Here is a 20,243-nt window from a genome sequence, read left to right as displayed (position 1 = left end):
TCTAGAAAAGTACATGGTGCACTTTTTGCAAGCAGAGTTCCTGATACATTATTACATTTTTACCTTGTGGCACAATTAAACTGTCACCAAACCCAACGTTTGCATCATGATACTATGACAGCTGCACTTTGCATTACAATGTTGTTAAAACTGCTAAAACATGATTCAGCTACCCACATATGTACAACCAGGTCCCCCAGTATTAATTATATAAAATCGAACATTGGTGTTCCATTCTATTAAGAGATTTGGCATTTTCAGTCTATCTTCTGTAGTCCCACTGTTTTTTTGTTTGTTTGTTTGTTTTTGTTTTTTGTTTTTTTGTTTTTTTGTATTTTGTATTTTTTTTTTGCCTGTTTTTGTTTCTACAGGAGGCTCAGGTGGCACATGACAGTTCATAGAATGGCTTCCGAGGTAGGGGGTTGAGGGAAACAAAAAATAAACTGGGGTGGGAAAGAAAAACAACCCGGAGAAGGGAAGAGCTGGCTGGTTCCTTCTCAGCATGATTTAGGGGAGGGAGTCAACACCTCTGAAAATAAGGATGGATCCCTTCCTTCAACTCTTGGTGGGGGAGAGGGGAAGAACGCAAAAGGCTGTAACTTTGGCTCTCCTGAGTCTCAGGGAAAAGGGAAAAGCCTGTGTTTTGATGTCATGAATTATGGGAAAGGGGGGAGGGGTGCTGGGTAGGGCACAAGTCAGTTGGAAAAACTGGCAGATACCAGATGGTGGCTGGGTGTCCTGAGTTGGAATCACTCCAGCATGGGGGGGGGTGATCCCCACTGTTGATGGGGGCTGAGGTCTCTGGAGCTGTAGGCTGCCGAGGGCCAGGGGGCTGCTGCCCTGGCCGCTGGAAGTAGGGGCGGTTTTGTGGGCGCTGGGGCTCAGGCCGGGAGCCATCAGTGGGGCCTTGGCTGGGCTTGGTCTCCCCATCCCCACCTTCTGTGCTAGGCTGCTGGGGTGGCCTCAGGCAGAAGGGCCTGGGATATTTGGGCAGGAATCTGGGTTGGGGCACCCGCTCATCTCCCTGTTGGTCCCCCTCCAACAGGGCTGTGTCTTTGTGCTCCACCCCACCAGTGCCCTCTGTCGGCTGCTGCTGGTTGGGGGGCCGAGGGCCTCCACAAACCACCATCGGTAGAAGGGTGGTGGGCGCCGTCGCCTGGGCCGCTGCCCAGTCTTCAGCCCGCTCTCCTTCACTGCCGGGTTCTGTCCCGCCATGGGCACCTCTGCCACCATGGGTGGGGGAGCAGCTGGGCAAGGCCGGAGGATGAAGCGGTGGAACCTGCATTAACTGGGGGCGTAGCGGCTGCCCTTCACCAGCACACACACACTCTCCCCCCACCCCCCGACTCAGTTACATTAGCAGCTTCTGCGCCCTTCTCCCCGACATCGAACTCCACAGTCTCCCCATCTCCAACGGCGCAGAAACTTCCTGGGGTTGCTTCTTTTAATAGCTGTCTGGTGCACAGACATCCTCCTTGGTGCCATTCCTGTCTATGAATCGGGAGCCAATCCGGACGTCGAACCATTTGACAGTGCCAGCACCTGAATTGCCAGCACCAGCTTGTCCGCCTGACTCCGGGCTGGGGGTGCGGGGGTCCCTGAGGCTGCTGGCGCCGGGTTGCCAGGGGTGCGAGGGCCTGGCGCCGAGGGGGTCCCAGCAGCGGTGCCAGAGGCGGGGCTCCACCCCCGCCGCCGCCTGTCCCTGTGCCTGCTTTCTGCGGCTCCCCTGCGGGCACCGGTACCACCACCGCTACCACCCCTGCCGCCTTCTCAGGCACTGTCGCCACGGGGGCCGCTGTCGCCACAGCTGCGGCCTACACCTAGCTCATCCCGCTGGGTCCAGTACTGACCTCCGACGCCACCGCCACCGACCCGGCCCCTCCCCTGGCTCGCGAACCAGCAGCCCCGCTAGGTCTTCATGCCCTGAGCCTTTCCCGCACGCCGGTAGGGGACCCGGATCCAAGGCCAATCACAGCCCGCTGCAGTGGTGCACGGAGGCCCTGCCTCCTGGCCACCAGCCAATCCTAGCCCAGCAGGCCCTAGCGTGCACGCCGGCCCCGCCTCCCGGACTTCGCACCCATTGTGACGGGCTTGGCGGTGCAGCAGGGCAAGATCATCCTCACAGCCACCTTCCCCACCAGCATGCTCATCTCCCAGGTGCTACCACCCGCCCGGGGCCTGGCCCTGCCCGTGAAGCCCGAGGCCGCCATCCCTGTGCCCAAAGATGCCCTCCCTGCCCAGCCGCGGCCCCCACCCCCCCCCCCCCCGCCGCTGCTTCGCCCTTTGCTGTGGACTCCTCGCAGCCCAGTCGGTGGTCAGTGTGGTGGTCAGGCAGCCGGAGGAGGCTCAGCTGCATGCACTGATTTCAAGGCTTTGCGCTCACTTTGCCCTCGGGCCCTTCTCGATGGGTTTCCCAATGTCCTTGCCCCGGAGCTTGAGGTGGCCTGCTGGATCTTATTTTTTTTTTTTTTAATTTTTGACAGGCAGAGTAGACAGTAGAGGGAGACAGAGAGAAAGGTCTTCCTTTTACCATTGGTTCACCCTCCAATGGCCGCCGCGGTAGGCGCGCTGCCGCCGGCGCATCGCGCTGATCCGATGGCAGGAGCCAGGTGCTTCTCCTGGTCTCCCATGCGGGTGCAGGGCCCAAGAACTTGGGCCATCCTCCACTGCACTGCCTGGCCACAGCAGAGAGCTGGCCTGGAAGAGGGGCAACCGGGACAGGATCAGTGCCCCGACCGGGGACTAGAACCCGGTGTGCCGTCGCCGCAAGGTGGAGGATTAGCCTAACTGAGCCGAGGCGCCGGCCCTTGCCTGCTGGATCTTGCCCAGCACCTGGTTGTTAGGGATGGCCCGGCCACTCTCGTAGTCCGCGATGACCTGCGGCTTCTCAGTGATTTTCGTGGCCAGATCCTCTGCGTCAGCCCCTTGCTCTGCCGGCCCTGCTGGGTGACCTTGCCCACTTCCAGGGTCACCAGGTCGTGGCCGTGTTCTTGGTGATCAAGTGCTGTTTGTTCTGGCCGGTGGCCCGTTTCTTAGACATCTCCACATCATCTCCACGTCGCTGAGCCGCTAGCATGGCCTGCTTGGACTTGGCCTGTGCGGCCATGGGGCTCTTCTTGCACAGCACGTCACGGTGTCCCAGTCGCTCTCGGCTCCGCGGCAACTCAAGACCTGGCGCCTTTGTGTACATGTGTGTGTGTTTCAGCAAGTTTAATACATTCAAGATTATTTATTTACTAGAACAGAATTAAAAGTCTCACCAGGCAGCTGAAGCCGGGGAGCAAGAGGAGTGCGTTCGGCCCGTGGCGGCGAAGCTTATGTTTGAAGGAGGCCATGCCCGCTTCGTGCTACAGCCTGGGCAGCCTTGGTGGCGGGCAGAGGCCCGAGGTGAGTCCATCCCAGCCGGTCCTCACCACCAATGCCAGCGCCCCAGGGTCCCCAGGAGGGGCCTCCCTCCCTCCCTCCAGAACTCAGTGGCCCCGCCCAGCACGAGCCACCTGCACTGGGCTCCTGCGGCCAGCCAGGGACAAGACTGAACTGCAGGCCCGGGAGGATTCCTCACTCACAGGACAAGAGGCAGCCCCCACCCCCACACCCCCATGAGTATTAAATAAAAGTGAGGCTGTGGGCTGTGGTGGGGGCCTGGATGCACACTCACAGGTGCCTGGCAGGGCCCTGAGGCCGGTGAGCCGAGAAGCAGGAATGTGGAAAAACGCAGGGCCGAGACACTGTGGATGGCGACACTTCTCACAACGACAGTCAGCGCCCCGTGGGCACAGGGGCCCGGCCACCACCCATGGGATCAAACGCTGACACCCTTTGATCAAAGGTTTCCCAGGAACGTGCCTAGGGCAGAGGAAAGTCGAACGCTTATCCAGAACCAAAGTTGGAAGTGGTCAAGTATTGGGAGCTCGGCTGCTGAGAGCGATTTCACTTAAATTGGAGTATTCACTGCTTCCTCTCCACCTCAGCTGTGATTCCCTGGCCCCGGAGCATCCACTACTTCCGCATGCCCAACTTCTACTGGAAAGACCGGCTGCTGAAGATGAAGATGGCGGGGCTGAACGCCATCCTGACAGGAGCAAGAGTGCATCGTTCTCCACTCTTCTGACCCAGATCACCTCGCGGCTATGGACAAGTGGCTGGGCGTCCTTCTGCCCAAGAGGAAGCCTCTCCTCTATCAGAATGGAGGGCCGAGTATACCTGTGCAGGTTGAAAATGAATACAGCAGCTACTTCTCCCGTGACTGTGACTACCTGCGTTTCCTGCAGAAGTGCTTCCACTACTACCTGGGTGACAACGTGCTTCTGTTCACCACCGATGGTGCACAGAAGAAGTTGCTGCAGTGTGGGGCGCTGCAGGGCCTCTATGCCACAGTGGACTTTGGAGTAGGTAACAACATCACAGATGCTTTCCAAATCCAGAGGAATAGTGAGCCCAGAGGACCCTTGGTCAATTCTGAATTCTATACTGGCTGGTTAGTCCACTGGGGCGAACAGCACTGGACAGTCTAGAGTGAAGCAGTGGCTTCCGCCCTCTTTGACATCCTTGCCCAGGGAGCAAATGTGAACATGTACATGTTTATAGGTGGGACCCATTTTGCCTATTGGAACGGGGCCAACACGCCCTACACACAACAGCCCACCAGCTACGACTATGACGCCCCCCTGAGTGAGGCAGGGGACCTCACCAAGAAGTATTTTGCCCTGTGTAAGGTTATCGGGAAGTTTGTAGCATTACCAGAAGGTCGCATTTCTCCATCCACACCATAGTATGCATATGGAACAGTCCCACTGAAAAAGTGAAGGGCAGTGGACGCAGCTCTGGATGTCCTGTGTCCCTCTGGGCCCATCATCAGTGTTTATCCCCTGACGTTTACCCAGGTGAAACAGTACTTTGGCTTTGTGCTGTACCGGACAACACTGCCTGGGGACTGCAGCAACCCTACACCCCTCTCTCCACCCCTCAACGGAGTCCAGGACTGGGCCTGCATCGCTGTGGATGGGATTCTGCAGGGAGTGCTGGAGCGAAACCACGTGCTCACGGTGAGCATACAAGGGAAGGCTGGAGCCAGGCTGGACCTCCTGGTGGGAACATCAGGCACGTGCACTACGGCAAAGCCATCAACGACTTTAAGGGCTTGATTTCCAACTTGACCCTGGGTTCCTGCATCCTCACAAACTGGACCATCTTCCCCCTGGACACCGAGAGGGCAGTGAGCAGCCTCCTGGGGGACTGGGGTGGCCTCCAGAAGGATGCCAGTGCCTGCAGCTCCCAGAACTACACAGTGCCAGCCTTTTACACTGGGAACTTCTCCATCCCCAGCGGGGTCCCGTCCCTGCCCCAGGACACCTTTATCAAGTTTCCTGGGTGGACCAAGGGTCAGGTGTGAATCAACGGCTTCAACCTCGGCCACTACTGGCCAGCGCGCAGGCCCAGGTGACCTTGTTCGTGCCAAAGCACCTCCTCAGCACCTCGACCCCCAACACCATCACGGGGCTGGAGCTGGAACGCGCACCCTGCAGCCAGCACTGCCAGGGTGCCATGGAGTTCGGGGACAGGCCCATTGTCAAAGCCACCGCCTCTCAGGGCCTGATGAGACCCACAGTGTTCAAGTCACAACTAGAGCCTTAGGGGACTGAAGGCTGTGCCCAGTGGGGTCCAGCACCCCCACGTCCCAGATAAGAAAACCCCGTCAGGTCTACATCTGCCAGAGAAGTCCACTAGAAAGTGAATCGGGTTCCCGGCGTGGGTCTTCCTGGTGCTGGGACAGCCCCGAGCATGGGACGGAGCTGACAGCACAGGCTGCCGAGCAAGCTCCGCATGTGTTCCAGTTTTTATTTTGGAAGAATCATGTTGTCTTTTTTTGTTAAATGAAATTTGTACTTGGATGATGAAAAAAAAAAGTCCCGGGGTCGGGCATCAGGGGTCCTGGGTGCCCAGGAGGGGGCTGTGCGTCATGGAAGGGGCCAGGCATCAAATGTTTGGGGTGCCAGGGAGGGGCCAGGTGTCAAGGGTCCTGGGTACCAGGGAGGGGGCAGGGTGTTGGGGGGTCCCTGGTGGTAGGGAGGGCACCGGGCGTCTTGGGTCCCAGGTAACAGGGAAGGGGCCGGGCGTCTGGGGTCCTGAGTGACAGAGTGGGGCCAGGCATCAGGGGTCCTGGGTGCCAGGGAGGGGGCTGGGCATCAGGGGTCCTGTGTACCAGGGAGGGGGCTGGGCGGCTGGGGTCCCGAGTGACTGTGAGGGGCCTGACTTTGGGGATCGTGGGTACCAAGGAAGCAGCTGGGCATTGGGGAAGGGGCCAGGTGTTGGGGATCCGGGCATCAGTGGTCCTGTGTACCAGGGAGGGGGCCAGATGGCTGGGATCCCCAGTGACAGAGAGTGGCCGGGTGTCAGGGGTCCCGTGTACCAGGGAGGAAGCCGGGTGTCAGGGGTCCCGAGTGACAGGGAAGGGCCGGACGTCGGAGGTCCTGGTACCAGGGAAGGGGCTGGGCTTCAGGGAAGAGGCCAGGTGTTGGGGATCTGGGGTGCCATTGAGGGGGCAGGAAGTTGGCAGTCCAAAGTGACAGGGATAGCCGGGCATCAGGGGTCACCGGTGCCAGGGAGGAGCTGGGCGTCCATGGTCCCTGGTGCCAAGGAGGAGGCTGGGCATCAGGTTCCCTGGTGCCAGGGAGGAGGCTCGGCATCAGGGGTTCCTGGTGTCAAGGAGGGGACAAGAGTCCGGGATCCTGGGTCCCAGAAGGGAGCCGGGCGATGGGGATCCCAGGTACCAGGGTAGGGGCTCAGCGTCATGGGTCCAGGGTGCCTGGGAGGGGGCTGGGCATCAGGGAAGGAGCCAGGCCTCTGGGGTCTGGGGTGTGAGGGAACGTGCCAGGTGGCGGGGATCCTGGGTGGCAGGGAAGGGGATGGGTGGCAGGGGTCCTGGGTGCTAGGGAGGGGCCCAGGTGGTGGGGGTCCTGGGTACAAGGGAGGAGGCTGGACATCCGGGGTCATGTGTGTCAAGGAGGAGGCCCAGCATCGTGATCCAGGGGCCCAGGAAGGAGCCTCACGTCGGGGGTCCGGGGTGCCAGGGTGGGGGTCAGGCGTTGGGGGTCCCTGGTGGTTGGGAGGGCACCGGGCGTCAGGGGTCCCGGGTGGCAGGGTGGAGGCCTGGCACCAGGGGTCATGAGAGACAGGGAGGAGCCAGACATCTGGGGTCCTGGGTACCAGGGAAGGGGCTGGGCGTCGGGGAAGGGGCAGGGTGTCGGGAATCTGCGGTTCCAGGGAGGGTGCTGTATGTCAGGAGTCCCGAGTGACAGGGAGGGCTGGGTGTCGGGGGTCACAGGTGCCAGGGAGGGGGCCAGGCATCGAAGATCCTGGGTGTCAAGTGGGGGCCAGGCTTTGGGGATCCCAGAGCCCAGGAGGGAGCCAGGAATTGGAGGTTCCGGGTACCAGGGTAGGGGCTGGCCATTGGGGGTCCGGGGTGCCAGGGAGGAGGCCTGGCTTCAGGCATCCAGGGTGTCAAGGAGGGGGCCAGGTGTCCTGGATCCCAGTGCCCAGGAGAGAGCCGGGCATCAGGGGTCCAGGGTGCCAGGATGGGGGCCAGGCATCGAGGTTCCCAGGTGCCAGGGAGGGGTTCGAGAGTCCCGGGTGCCAGGGAGGAGCTGGGCGACCGGGTTCCCAGGTGCTAGGGAAGAGGCCTGGTGTCATTGGTCCTGGGAGTCAAGGAGAGGGCCAGGCATCCAGGATTGGGAGCCCGGCATCGGGGGTCCAGGGTGTCAGGGAGGGGGCCAGGCTTTGGGGGTCCTGGGTGCCAGGGATGGGGCCGGGCATCTGGGGTCCCAAGTGACAGAGAGGGGCCGGGCGTCAGGGCTCCCTGGTACCAGGGAAGGGGCCGGGTGTCTGGGATCCTGAGTGACAGGGAAGGGCCGGCCGTTGGGTGTCATGGTTGCCAGGGAGGTGGTCGGGGTCCCGGGTGCAAGGGAGGGGTCGGGTGTTTGGGTCCAGGTGCAAGGGATGGGGCCGGATGTCAGATGTCCTGGGTGCCATCAAAGGGGCCAGGCCGCAGGGTTCCTGTGTGCCAGGGAGGAGGCCAGACATCCGGGTCACGGGTTTCAAGGAGGGGGCTAGGCTTAGGGGATCCCGGGGCCCAGGAGGGAGCTGGGCGTAGGGGGTCCTGGGTACCAGAGAGTGGGCCAGGCGTTGGGGATCGTGGGGCCCAGGAGGGAGCCAGGCGATGGGGGTCCCAGGTACCATGTTGTGGCCAGGCAGAGGAGGTCCCGAATTCCAGGGAAGGGCTGTCATTGGGGGTCTCTGGTGCCAGAAGAGTGGCTGGGCATCAGGGAAGGCATCAGGCGTCCAGGGTCCCGGGTGTCAGGGAAGGGGTCAGGGGTCCCAGGTAGCGTCCTTGGGTTCTGCTTTCCCCCTGTGGAGACTCACCAAGTCAGGGTTCTCAGCTCTTAGGTGCCGGGCAACCCCCAGCAGGAGAAGGTGGAGAGCGCAGACCCCCACTGGGCTCTGGAGCCTTCTCCTGGAACCTCACTCCACAGAGGAACTCTAGGACCACTGTGATGTCAAGATCCCACGTGATGACATCACCATGCCTGATTGGACGGGGGTGCACACAGCATCACAAAAGACTCAGCCAATCAGCATCCTCCAGGGCGTGGCTCCCTAACCAGTTTGTGCTCCAAGTGAATCAGGAGAGGTGGGAAGCGGCCCCCTCCCCTCCTCCCAGGTTCCTCTCTGGTGGTGCACCTGCCACCCGCTGGGGTTGCCCCATACTTCTCACAGGCGGATCCTGGCTGCAGCTAGCGGTCACCTGCTTCAGGTGAGTTAAAATTCTGCTTCTTGGCTTAGGGGCTTTCGCTTTGTCTTGTATTTCTGCTCATTTTTCTGTTGGGCCATTTGTATCATCTTTTAATAGTGATTTGAAGAATACTTAAAGGCATCACATAATTGAAGCCTTTTTTTTTCCCCTGTCAATATATGTTGTCCACTCTGCCTACTGACCTTTAATATCTTCTATTTGTTTCTTGCCAGTGCTTGGTAATCTAGTGGATTTTAAAAATATCGATTTTTCCTGAAATCTCGTTCAATTCATTTATCAGTTTTTGTTTTTAGATGTTATGGACTCTCTCTAAATAAAGATCTCCAATATACTGAGATTTTATTGCTTAGAAATTGATCTTTACACCTTAGTTTTTCTTTTTGTTCTTTTTCCTCCTCCGTTGACTATTCCTCTAGTAAGAAGGCTGCTGTGCAAGCTCTGCAGGTGTTCTAGTTTTTATTTTGGAAGAATCATGTTGTGTTTTTGTTAAATAAAATTTGTACTTGGATGTTGGAAAAAAACAAAAACACCCCAGGGTCAGGAGTTGGGGTCTGGGTGCCAGGGAGGGGGCTGGGCATCTGGGGTCCCAAGTGACAGGGAGGGGGGCCGGGTGTCAGGGGTCCTGGGTGCCCAGGATGGGGCTGGGTGTCAGGGAAGGGACCGGGCCTCAAGGGTCCGGGGTGCCAGGGAGGGGGTAGGATGTTGGGGGTCCTGGAAACTAGGGAAGGGGCCGGTCGGCAGGGGACCTAGGTGCCAGGGAGGAGGCTGGACATCCGGGGTCACAGGTGTCAAGAAGGGGGCCAGGCGTCGGGGATCCTGGGGCCCAGAGGGTGCTAGGAGAAGGGGGTCCTAGGTACCAGGGTAGGGGCTGGGCGTCGGGGGCCCAGGGTGCCAGGGAGGAGGCCAAGCGTCAGAAGTCTAGGGTGACAAGGAGGGGGCCAGGCGTCAGGCTTCCCGGGGCCGAGGATGGAGCTGGGCATCGGGGGTCTGGGGTGCCAGGGAGGGGGCTAAGCATCAGGGGTCCCGTGTACCAGGGATGGGGCTGGGCAGCTGGGGTCCCAAGTGACAGAGAGGGTCTGGGCATCAGGGGTCCCAGGTACCAGGGAGGAGGCCGGGCATCAGGGGTCCCGAGTGACAGGTAGGGGCTGGATAGTGGTTCCTGGGTACCAGGGAAGGGGCTGCGCGTCAGGGAAGAGGCCAGGTGTTGGGGATCCAGAGTGCCATTGAGAGGGCCAGAAGTTGGGAGTCCCAAGTGACAGGGAAGGCCAGGTGTCGCAGGTCACTGGTGCCAGGGAAGGGATCGGGGGTCCCAGGTGCCAGGGAGGAGGCCAGGCATCAGGGGTTCCTGGTGTCAAGGAGGAGCCAGGAGTCCAGGATCCTGAGGCCCAGGAGGGAATCGGTTGATGGGGGTCCCAGGTACCAGGGTAGGGGCTCAGTGTCAGGGGTCCAGGGTGCCAGGGAGGGGTCTGGTCATCTTGGGTCTGGGGTGTCAGGGAGGTGGCCAGGCATCTGGAGTTCCGGGTGCCAGGGAGTAGGCCGGGTGTCAGGGGACCCGGGTGCCCTGGAGGGGGCTGGGTGTTGGGGAAGGGGCCAGGCCTCTGGGGTCCAGGATGCGAGGGAGAGTGCCAGGTGTTGGGGGTCCTGAGTGGCAGGGAAGGGGCTGGGCAGAGGGTTCCTGGGTGCCAGGGAGGGGCCCAGGTTGCGGGGTCCTGAGTGCAAGGGAGGAGGGCAGACATCCGGGGTCACATGTGTCAAGGAGGGGGCCCGGCATTGGGATACAGGGGCCCAGGAATTAGCCTCAGGTTGGGGGTCCAGGATGCCAGGGAGGGGGCCAGTCATCAGGGAATCCGAGGCCCAGGACGGAGCGGGCGATTGGGGTTCCGGGTACAGGGTAGGTGCTGGGTGTCTTGGGTCCAGGGTGCCAGGAAGGAAGCCAGCATCAGGGATCCCGGGTACCATGGAAGAGGCTGGGTGTCAGGGGTCCCGAGTGACAGGGAGGGGCCGGATGTTGAGGGTCTTGGGAACCAGGGAATGGGCTGGGCATTTGGGAAGGGGCCAGGTGTCGGGGATCAGGAGTGCCATGGCGGGAGCCGGATGTTGGGAGTCCCGTTGACAGGAAGGGCAGGGTGGTGGGGGTCAGGGGTGCCAGGGAGGGTGTAGGGGTTCCAGGTGCCAGAGAGGAGCTGGGTGTCCAGGGCCACGGGTGCCAGGGAAGAGGCCCAGCGTCAGAGGTTCCTGGTGTCAAGGAGGGGGCCAGGAGTCCAGCATCCCAAGGCCCAGGAGGGAGTCAGGCGATGGGGGTCCTAGGTACCATGCAAGGGCTTGGGCGTTGGGGATCTGGGGTGCCAAGGTGGGGTCCAGGCGTCAGGGGTCCCAGGTGTCAAGGAAGGGGTCCGACGTCGGGATCCTGGGTGTCAGGGAAGGGGCCGGGCATCAGGGGTCCTAGGTACCATGGATGGGGGCCAGGTGTCTGGGGTCCTGAGTGACAGTGAGGGGCCGGGCGTCAGTTGTCACAGGTGCCAGGGAGGGGCCAAGATCGAGGGTCCTGGGTGCCAGGGAAGAGGATGGACATCAGGGTCCTGTGTACCAGGGAGGGGCAGGCGTCTGGGGTCCTGAGTGACAGAGAAAGGCCGGGTGTCAAGTGTCCCAGGTACCAGGGTGGAGGCCTGGTGTCAGGGGTTCCGAGTGACAGGGAGGTGCCAGACATTGTGGGTCTTGGGTACCAGGGAAGGGCTGGGTATAGGGAAGGGGCAGGGCTTTGGGGGACCGGCATGCCAGGGCAGGGGCTAGGTGTTAGGGGTCCCTGGTGCCAGGGAGGGGTCCGGATGTCAGGATCCCGGGAGCTAGGGAAGGGTACCAGTGTCAGGGGTCCCAGGTCAAAGGGAGGGGACAGGGCGTCTGGGGTCCCAATTGACAGGAGAGGCTGGGCGTTGGTGGTAAGGGTGCTAGGGATGGGGTCAGGTGTTCTGGGTGCCAGGGAGGAGGCCGGGCAGCAGGGGTCCTGGGTATCAAGGAGAGGGGCAGACATCGGTGATTCCGGGGCCCAGGAGGGAGCTGGGCTTCGGGAGTCTGGGGTGCCAGGGAGGGGACCGGGTGTCAGGGTTCCCAGGTACCAGGGAGGGCGCCATGCATCTGGGGTCCTGAATGACAGAAAGGGGCTGGGTGTGAGGTGTCCTGGGTACCAGGGTGGAGGCCTGGCATCAGGGGTCCCGAGTGACAGGAAGGGGCCAGAAGTCAGGGGTCCTGGGTACCAGGGAAGGGGCTGGGCATCGAGGATGGGGCTGGGTGTCAGGGATCCGGGGTTTCAGGGAGTGTGCCCTATGTCAGGAGTCCTGAGTGACAGGGAGGGCCGGATGTCCACTGCCACGGTTGCCAGCGAGTGGGTCAGAGGTCCCGGGTGCTAGGGAGGAGCTGGGCTTCCAGGGTCTCTGGTGCCAGGGAAGAGTCCGGGTGTCAGGTTCCCAGGTGCCAGGGAGGAGGCCAGGAGTCAGGGGTCCTGGGTATCAAGGAGGGGGCCAGGCTTTGGGGACCCCTGAGCACAGGAAGAAGCCAGGCAATGAGGGTCCCAGGTACCAGGGATGGGGCTGGGCGTCGGGGATCCAGGGTGCCAGAGAGGAGGCCAAGTAGCAGGGGTCCCAGATGTCAAGGAGGGGGCCAGGAGTCTGGGATTCTGGGGCCCTGGAGGGAGCCAGGCGATGGGGGTCCCATGTACCAGGGAAGGGTCTGGGCATTGGGGGTCCGGGGTGCCAGGAAGGGGGCCAGGCGTCAGAGGTCCCAGGTGCCAGGGAGAGGGCCGGACGTGGGGATCCCAGTTGCCAGGGTAGTGGCCTTGTGTCAGGGGTCCTGGGTTCCAGGAGGGGGCTGGGTGTCTGGTTTCCTGAGTGCCTGGGAGGGGCCAGGCGTCAGGGGTCACAGGTGACAGTTAGGGGTCGGGTCCCGGGTGCCAGGGAGGGGCTGGGATAAAGGGTCCTGGGTTCCAGAAAAGAGGCCGGGCATCAGGGTCCTGGGTGCCAGGGAGGAGGCCAGGTGGCAGGGTTTCCAGGTATCAAGGAGGGGGCCAGACTTTAGGGATCCAGGTGCCAAGGAGGGAGCTGGGCGATTGGGGGTTCCAGGTACCAGGGAAGTTGCTGGGTATCGGGGATCCGGGGTGCAAAAGCGGGGCCCGGGGGTCGGGGGTCATGGGTGCCAGGAGGGGGCCAGGTGTTGGGGGTCCCAGATGCCAGGAATGGGGCCGGGTATTGGGGGTCCTGGGTGCCATCGAAGGGGCCAGGCCGCAGGGTTCCTGTGTGCCAGGGAGGAGGCCGGACATCTGGGGTCACAGGTTTAAAGGAGGGGGCTAGGCTTAGGGGATCCCGGGGCCCAGGAGGGAGCTGGGCGTTGGGGATCCTGGGTGCCAGAGAGAGGACCAGGCGTCAGGGATCCCGGGGCCCAAGAGGGAGCCGGGTGATGGGAGTCCCAGGTACCAGGTAGTGGCCTGGTGAAGGGGGTCCTGGATTCCAGCGAAGGGCTGTCATCGGGGGGTCCTGGGTGCCAGAGAAGTGGCTGGGCGTTGGGGAAGGTGTCGGGTGTCCGGGGTCCCGGGTGTCGGGGAAGGGGTCAGGGGTCCAGGGCAGTTTCCATGGGTTCTGCTTTCCCCCTGTGGAGACTCACCAAGTCAAGGTCCTCAGCTCTTAGGTGCCTAGAGACCCCCAGCAGGAGAAGGTGGAGAGCGCAGACCCCCACTGGGCTCTGGAGCTTCTAGGCAGCTAGCCTTCTCCTGGGACCTCACTCCGCAGAGGAACTCTAGGACCACTGTGAGGTCAAGATCCCACGTGATGACATCACCGTGCCTGATTGGACAGGGGCGCACACAGCATCACAAAAGACAGCCAATCAGCATCCTCCAAGGCGTGGCTCCCTAACCAGTTTGTGCTCCAAGTGAATCAGGAGAGGTGGGAAGCGGCCCTCTCCCCTCCTCCCAGGTTCCTCTTTGGTGGTGCACCTGCCACCCGCTGGGGTCGCCCCATGCTTCAGCAGTCCCGGGTGTCAAGGAGGGAGCCCTGCATCAGGGGTCCGAGGTGCAGGGAGGGGGCCAGGAGTCGGGGTCCCAGGTGCCAGGGTTGCCGGGTACCAGAGTGGAGGCCTGGCATCAGGGGTCCCGAGTGATAGTGAGGTGCTGGATGTCGGGGATCTTGGGTACCAGGGAAGGGTCTGGGCGTAGGGAAGGGGCAGGGCTTTGGGGGACCAGGGTGCCAGGGCAGGGGCTAGGTGTTGGGAGTCCCTTGTGCCAGGGAGTGGTCTGGATGACAGGATCCCGGGAGCCAGAGAAGGGGATGGGCGTCAGGGGTCCCGGGTCAAAGGGAGGGGACCAGGTGTCTGGGATCCCAAATGACAGGGAGGGGCTGGGCGTTGGTGGTACGGGTGCCAGGGAGGGGATTGTGGGTTCTGGGTGCCAGGGAGGAGGCCATGCAGCATGAGGCCCAGGTGTCAAGGTGGGGGCCTGGCGTTGGGGATCCCGGGGCCCAGGAAGAAGCCAGGCATCAGGAATCTGAGGTGCAAGGGAGGAGGCCAGGCGTCGGGGGTCCCGGGTGCCAGGGAGGGGACTGGGTGTCAGGGTTCCCATGTACCAGGGAGGGTGCTGTGTGCCTGGGGTCCCGAGTGACAGAGATGGGCTGAGTGTCAGGGTTCCCATGTACCAGGGAGGGTGCTGTGTGCCTGGGGTCCCAAGTGACAGAGATGGGCTGAGTGTCAGGTGTCCTGGGTACCAGGGTGGAGGCCTGGCATCAGGGGTCCCAAGTGACAGGGAGGGGCCAGACATCGGGGGTTCTGGGTACCAGGGAAAGGGCTGGGCACTGAGGATGGGGCCGGGTGTCAGGGATCCAGTGTTCCAGGGAGGGTGCCTGATGTCAGGAATCCTGAGTGACAGGGAGGGCCGGTTGGCGGGGGTCCAAGGTGCCAGGGAGGGGGCCGGGGGTCCCAGCTGCCAGGGAGGAACTGGGCGTCCAGGGTCTCGGGTGCTAGGGAAGAGGCCCAACCCCTCCGGACTTTTTTTTTTTTTGGCAAGTGCAACAGAGTTTCCATTTTATTCAGGTGCTCACAGCCGATCAGCCTCTACTGTCATTTGATCCTAAGTAATGATGTAACAGTCACCACACCAGATGGAACTGAGCACGGAATCTGTGTAGCCAGGTTCCTAAGCCAGGCACCCTGAGGGAAGGTGTGGCAATGAGGCAGAGGCACCCCCCTCAGCATCCTGAGAAGAGCTGCCAGGGCTGCAGGCGCCATCCTTCCCCGTGCAGCCTCCCTTGCTGGCAGGTACCTGACTGCCCTGTGGGCTGCAGGGTGGCTCAGGCTGGAGCGATGTGCCCAAAGCCAGGTGCCTTGATGCTGGGGATGTCGTTCTTCCGGTAGAAGGCAGCCTGCACATGGTTGGTACTGCGGAAGTCCCAGTTCAGTGGCTCCACGGGCTGGTGGATGCGTCTCCCATAGACGGAGGAGGCCAGCATGCCCACGGGCCTCTCTTGTTCCTCCTTGTTAACGTGAAGTCCCAGGTCTTTTGTGTGCTCTCTGTCATCTCGGTGCAGTTTCTGATTATAATCGAGCTTCCTCTCAAAAACGCAGTCGTAGAGGGAAATAATCCCCTTCTGGCCCTGGCGGTAGTAGTAGCTGTACTCCTTGCGGTCCAGGCACCAAGGCGGGACGTAGCTGAAGGCCGAGAGAGCCGAGATGGGCAGTGGCCGCGGCCTGGCCTGCAGTGTGGTGGCTGTGATCTCCTCTTCTTCCTCCAGGCCATCCCGGTCCATCGCCTCCGCCCGCACAGGGACCCAGGCCATGTCTGCTCGCTGGCCTGGTACCCATGTTCAGCACTGCACCTGTGTTTGGCCGTTGCCAGGACACCATGGCCTGGCGATGCGTGGCTGGGCCGAGGTGGGCGGGGCAGGGATGACCCCTGGGCATCTCCAGCCGCGCCAGGCATCCATGCAGCCCTCCACTCCCAGAAATCAGCAGTCCTGGGTGTCAAGAGGGGGCCAGGCCTTGGGGATCCTGAGGCCCAGAAAGAAGCCAGGCGATGGGGGTCCCAGGTACCAGGGAAGGGTCTGGATGTCGGGGGTTTGGGGTGCCAGGGAGGAGCCGGGTGTCTAGGGTCTCGGGTGCCAGGGAAGAGGCCGGGCGTCGGGTTTCCAGGTGCCAGGGAGGAGGCCGAAAGTCAGGGGACCTGGGTGTCAAGGAGGGGGCCAGGCTTTGGGGATCCTGGGGCCCAGGAAGAAGCCAGGCATTGGGGGTCCCAGGTACCATGGAATTGGCTGGGCGACAGGGGTCCAGGGAACCAGAGAGGGGCCCAGGCGTCGGGGGTCCAGAGTGCCAGGGAGGGGGGCCGGACAACAGGATCCCGGTTGCCAGGGAAGGGGCCTGGCGTCAGGGGTCCCAGGTACTGGGGAGGGGGCCGGGCATCTGGTTTCCCGAGTGACAGGGAGGGGGCCAGGAGTCAGGGGTCACAGGTGCCAATGGTGGGTCAAGGGTCCCGGGTGACAGGGAGGAAGCTGGGAGGCAGGGGATCTAGGTGTCAAGGAGGGGGTCAGGTTTAAGGGATCCAGGGGCCAAGTAGGGAGCTGGGCATTGGGGGTCCCAGGTACCAGGGAAGTTGCTGGGCTTTAGGTGTCCAGGGTACTAGAGAGGGGCCAGGGCGTCAGGGGTCTGGGGAGTGTGGGAGGGGGCCAGGCATCGGGGGTCCCTTGTCTCTGGGAGGGCACCAGGCATCAGGGGTCCCAGGTAGCAGGGAGGGGGCTGGGCATCTGGGGTCCCAAGTGACAGGGGCCAGGCATCAGGGGTCCCTGGTACCAGGGAAGAGGCCTGGTGTCAGGGGTCCCGATTGACAGGGAGTGGGCCAGGCATCTGTGGTCCTGAGTGATAGAGAGGTGCTGGTGTCAAGAGTCCAGGGTGCCCAGGATGGGCTGGGTGTCGGGGAAGGGGCCGGGCATCAGGGGTCCATGCTGCCTGGGAGGGGTCCAGGTGTCGGGGGTCCCGGGTGCCAGGGAGGGGGCCTGCTTTTGGTGATCTGGGGGCCCAGTGGGTGCCAGGCAAAGAGGGTCCTGGTTACCAGGGTAGGGGCTGGGAGTCGAAGATCCAGGGTACCAAGGAGGAGGCCAGGCATCGGGGATCCCAGGGCCCGGGAGGGAGCCAGGCGTCGGGGGTCTTGGGTGCCAGGGAGTGGACCAGGTGTCAGGGTTCCTGGGTACCAGGGAGTGGGTTGGGCGTCTGGGGTCCCGAGTAACAGAGAAAGGCCAGGTGTCAGGTGTCCAGGGTACCAGGGAAGGGGCTGGAAGTCGTGAAGGAGCAAGGTTTGGGGTACAGGGGTGCCAGGGAGGGGTCTAGGTTTTGGGGGTCCCTGGTGCCAGGGAGGGGTCTGGATGTCAGGATCCCGGGAGTCAGGGAAGGGGATGGGAGTCAGGGGTCCCAGGTCAAAGGAAGGGGACCAGGCATCTGGAGTCCTAATTGATAGGGAGGGTCTGGGCGTTGGTGGTAAGGGTGCCAAGGAGGGGATAGGGGTCCTGGGTGCCAGGGAGGAGGCCGGGTGGCAGGGGTTCTGGGTGTCAAGGAGGGGGCCAGGGGTTGGAGGTTTCGGGGCCCAAGAGTGACATGGGCATTGTGAGTCCAGGGTCCTGGGGGGGCCAGGTGTCGGGGCTTCCGGGTGCCAGGGAGGGGACCAGGTGTCAGGGTTCCTGGGTACCAGGGCAGGGGGTGGGCGTCTAGGGTTTCTAACTACCATTTGGGGCAAGTCTGATTGAGCATGTGCCAAACTATACATCTCCTCCCTCTCTTATTCCCACTCTTATATTTAACGGGGATCACTTTTCAGTTAAATTTAAACACGTAAGAATAATTGTGTGTTAATTAAAGAGTTCAACCAATAGTATTAAGTAGAACAAAAAACTACTAAACAGGATAAAGTAGTAAGTTCTTCCTCGACAGTCAGGACAAGGGCTGATCAAGTCATTGTTTCTCATAGTGTCCATTTCACTTCAACATGCTTCCTTTTTGGTGCTTGGTTAGTTGTCACTGATCAGGGAGAACATATGATATTTGTCCCTTTGGGACTGGCTTAATTCACTCAGCATGATGCTTTCCAGATTCATTCATTTGGTTGCAAATGACCAGATTTCAATATTTTTTCCTGCTGTATAGTATTCTATAGAGTACATATCCCATATTTTCTTTATCCAGTCTTCTGTTGATGGGCATTTAAATTGATTCCATGTCTTAGCTATTGTGACTTGAGCTGCAGTAAACATTAAGGTGCAGACAGCTCTTTTATTTGCCAATTTAAATTCCTTTGGGTAAATTCCAAGGAGTGGGATGGCTGGGTTGTATGATATAATTATATTCAGGTTTCTGAGAAATCTCCAAACTGACTTCCATAGTGGCTTTACAGTTTGCATTCCCCCAACAGTGGGTTAGTGTCACTTTTTACCCACATCCTTGCCGGCATCCGTTGTTGGTAGATTTCTGTATGTGAGCCATTCTAACTGGGGTGAGGTAAAACCTCACTGTGGTTTTGATTTGCATTTCCCTGATGGCTAGTGATCTGGAACATTTTTTCATGGGTCTGTTGGCCATTTGAATTTGCTCTTTTGAAAAATGTCTATTGAGGTCCTTGGCCCATCCCTTCAGTGGGTTGTTTTGTTGTGGATTTTCTTGATCTCTTTGTAAATTCTGGTTATTAATCCTTTATCTGTTGCAAATATTTTTTCCCATTCTGTCGATTGTCTCTTCACTTTCCTGACTGTTTCTATTGCAGTATAGAAATTTCTCAGTTTGATATAATCCTAATTGGTAATTTTGGCTTTGACTACCTGTGCCTCTGGGGTTTTTCCAAGAACTCTTTGCCTGTGCCTCTATCTTGTAGGGTTTCTCCAATGTTCTCTAACAATTTGATGGTGTTAGGTCATAGATTTAGATATTTAATCAACGTTGAGTGGATTTTTGTGTAAAGTGAAAGGTAGGGGTCTTGCTTCATGCTTCTGCATGTGGAAATCCAGTTTTTCCAGCACCATTTGTTAAATAGACTGTCCTTGCTCCAGGAGTAGGTTTTAACTCCTCAATCAAATATAAGTTGGCTGTACACGTTTGGATTTATTTCTGGTGTTTCTATTCTGTTCCATTGGTCTATCTATCTGTTTCTGTACCAGTAGCATGCTGTTTTGATAACAACTGCCCTGTAGTATGTCCTGAAATCTGGTATTGTGATGCCTCCGGCTTTATTTTTGTTGTATACTATTGCTTTAGCTATTTGAGGTCTCCTGTGTCTCCATATGAATTTCAGCATCATTTTTTTCAGATCTGAAAAGACTGTCTTTGGTATTTTGATTGGTATTGCATTGAATCTGTAAATTGCTTTTGGGAGAATGGACATTTTGATGATATTGATTCTTGCAATCCATGAGCATGGAAGATTTTTCCATTTTTTGGTATCTTCTTCTATTTCTTTCTTTAAAATTTTTTAATTCTCATTGTAGGGTCTTTTACGTCCTTTTTACATTTATTCCAAGATATTTGATTGTTTTTGTAGCTATTGTGAATGGGATTGATCTTAGAAGTTCTTTTCAGTAGTGGCATTGCCTATGTATACAAAGGCTGTTGATTCTTGTGCATTGATTTTATATCCTGCTACTTTGCCAAACTCTTCTATGTGTTCCAACAGTCTGTTTGTAGGGTTCTTTGGATCCCCTAAATAAAGATTCATATCATCTGCAAAGAGAAGTTTGACTTCTTCCTTCCCAATTTGAATTCCTTTCATTTCTTTTTCTTGCCTAATGGCTCTGGATAAAACTTCCAGAACTATATTGAATAGCAGTGGTGAGAGTGGGCATCCCTGTCTGGTACTGGATCTCAGTGGAAATGCTTCCAACTTTTCCCCATTCAAATGGGATGCTGGCTGTCAGTTTTTCATAAATTGCTTGGATTGTATTGAGGAATGTTCCTTCCATACCCAGTTTGCTTAGAGTTTTCATCAAGAAAGGGTGTTGTATTTTATCAAATGCTTTCTCTGCATCTATTGCGATTATAATATGTTTTTTCTTTTGCAGTCTGTTATTGTGGTGTATCACATTGATTGATTCACGAACATTGAGCCATCCCTGCATTCCAAGGATAAATCCCTCTTGGTCTGGGTGGATGATTTTTCTGATGTGTTGTTGCATTCTATTGGCCAGAATTTTATTGAGGATTTTTGCATCTATGTTCATCAGGAATATTGGTCTGTAATTCCCTTTCAATGCTGCATCTTTTTCCGGCTTAGGGATTAAGGTGTTGCTGGCTTTCTAGAAAGAATTTGGGAGGATTCCCTCTTTTTCAATTGTTCTGAATAGTTTGAGCAGAATTGGAGTTAGTTCTTCTTTAAATGTCTGGTAGAATTCAGCAGTGAATCCATCCGATCCAGGGGTTTTCTTTGTTGGGA

At 58.9% G+C, this 20,243-nt stretch overlaps 1 protein-coding gene and 2 pseudogenes across 1 annotated transcript; 1 reads left to right on the top strand and 2 right to left on the bottom strand.

Moving 5' to 3' along the window:
• Positions 1-2,379: 2,379 nt before the first annotated feature.
• On the bottom strand, positions 2,380-3,335 carry LOC133746915 (endothelial differentiation-related factor 1-like; annotated as a pseudogene).
• LOC133746914 (beta-galactosidase-like) lies at positions 3,334-5,634 on the top strand (annotated as a pseudogene).
• A 9,501-nt stretch (positions 5,635-15,135) lies between these two features.
• On the bottom strand, positions 15,136-15,591 carry LOC133746913 (cilia- and flagella-associated protein 90-like). The gene has a single exon (XM_062175139.1). It carries the CDS (start codon positions 15,589-15,591, stop codon positions 15,136-15,138), a length of 456 nt encoding a protein of 151 aa, XP_062031123.1.
• Positions 15,592-20,243: the final 4,652 nt, after the last annotated feature.

The sequence above is a fragment of the Lepus europaeus genome, chromosome 18 (genome assembly GCF_033115175.1).
Source record: "Lepus europaeus isolate LE1 chromosome 18, mLepTim1.pri, whole genome shotgun sequence".
Lineage (NCBI taxonomy): Eukaryota > Metazoa > Chordata > Mammalia > Lagomorpha > Leporidae > Lepus > Lepus europaeus.
The sequence above is the reverse complement of the archived record's forward strand: the minus strand, read 5'-3'. Positions and strand labels throughout refer to the sequence as shown.